The following is a 1,303-nucleotide window of genomic DNA, read 5'->3' as shown; positions in this document are numbered from 1 at the left end:
ATACTTTTCTATAGGTTTTTTGAGCGTTGAGATCGAATCCGAAGTCAGAACAATTCTATCACATCACGTTTTTGAGATAATCCCCCGTTAGAAAAACGAAAATACCGCTTTTTATCGGTTTTCGAGGTTATTGTAACGGTTTCTAAAAGAACTAAATTTTGTCTTTCTAAATCCGTTTAAATCTCTTCTCTTCTTCGAGAAATCTTAAGTTGAAATCAACGTGTATGCGGTACATATATCTCATGTTTATTTGCTTTTAATAGAAAATCTCGAAAAGTTCTTTGCCAATCGCTTTCAAATTTTGACACAAAAACCTATAGAAAAGTATACCTTGGTTTCTGTAACAAAAAAAAAGTTTAATTTTGTTGACCAGTGTAATTTGCTATAAAAAAAAAAATTCAAATGGGTTTATGTGCTTTCCTAATGCATAATTTTATTAGTTAATATACTAAAAACATTGAAGTACGAGTTAATTAAGTAACCGTTTTATCACAAACGCAACTAATATAGTTAAAAGAGAACTACTTAAGTTTATGCCAGAGTTCTGCTCAACCCATGTAATTCTTCCATCTATTCCTTGGTAGATTATCTGACGGGCTTTGATATATTCAGATAAAGTCTTACTATCAACATATGGCAGCCTTTGGTTGGATCCATTATTCTCATTAAGCTTGTGCCCGTCACCGCCGTCCAGAAGAAATTTACTTATTATAATATTATACATTTTCACATCATCTAATTTCGAATACATAGGAACTTCACATTCTGCACAAAGAGCTTCTACGCTCTGTACACGTTTCCCTACTGGATTTGTTAAATTATACACGACTCGGATACCAGACACTTGCAGGAAACCTCCATTTGAATCTTTGTCGAATATTTCAGCTGAATGCTCGAGGGCGTTACGAATTGTTTTACCGGAAACTTTGGTCATGTAAATATCATTTTTAAAAGGTAGTACCGTGAGGACATCGTTCTCGGTTATTGCTCCATCAGACCGCTTTTCAATTGAGGTGCGTATACCTTAAAAAAAAATTAAAATAATCTTGAAAGTAATTAGAAGTAAAACAACAAAATTACCACCACCCTGGACAAAACCTATCGCGGCATCAGTCCAAAACTTTCCACCTTCGTCTTGAGCTGTTCTTGCAAACACCATGCTATCAGCAATAACATTTCCAAGATTACATTCGGCTACACGACATACTGAAGCACTTCCTTCAAGTCTCACTTTTGTATATCCAATAATATCGTTTTCAAGTGCTGTTATGTTAGGGCGATATAAATTCAGCAAATCCAGGAT

The 1,303-nt window shown here is 34.5% G+C and overlaps 1 protein-coding gene across 1 annotated transcript; it reads right to left on the bottom strand.

Annotated features, from left to right (window-relative positions):
- Positions 1-407: 407 nt before the first annotated feature.
- Positions 408-1,297, bottom strand: LOC129907423 (5'-nucleotidase-like). Its single transcript, XM_055983632.1, has 2 exons — positions 1,081-1,297; positions 408-1,023 (listed from the first exon to the last, which is right to left on the bottom strand). Exons 1-2 carry the CDS (start codon positions 1,157-1,159, stop codon positions 470-472), a joined length of 633 nt encoding a protein of 210 aa, XP_055839607.1. The 5' UTR covers positions 1,160-1,297; the 3' UTR covers positions 408-469.
- Positions 1,298-1,303: the final 6 nt, after the last annotated feature.

Source organism: Episyrphus balteatus, chromosome 1, assembly GCF_945859705.1.
Source record: "Episyrphus balteatus chromosome 1, idEpiBalt1.1, whole genome shotgun sequence".
NCBI classification, from domain to species: Eukaryota; Metazoa; Arthropoda; class Insecta; order Diptera; family Syrphidae; genus Episyrphus; species Episyrphus balteatus.
Note: the sequence above shows the minus strand (reverse complement) of the source record. Positions and strands in the feature narration are given on the sequence as shown.

What these genes read in the sequence shown, in the direction of transcription:
- LOC129907423 (XM_055983632.1), bottom strand. Translation starts at nt 1,159, where the DNA reads ATGGTGTTTGCAAGAACAGCTCAAGACGAAGGTGGAAAGTTTTGGACT. An exon ending in AGGTTTTGTCCAGGGTGGTG is followed by an intron (nt 1,024 to 1,080) that starts GTAATTTTGTTG and finishes TTTTTTTTTAAG; the next exon opens with GTATACGCACCTCAATTGAA.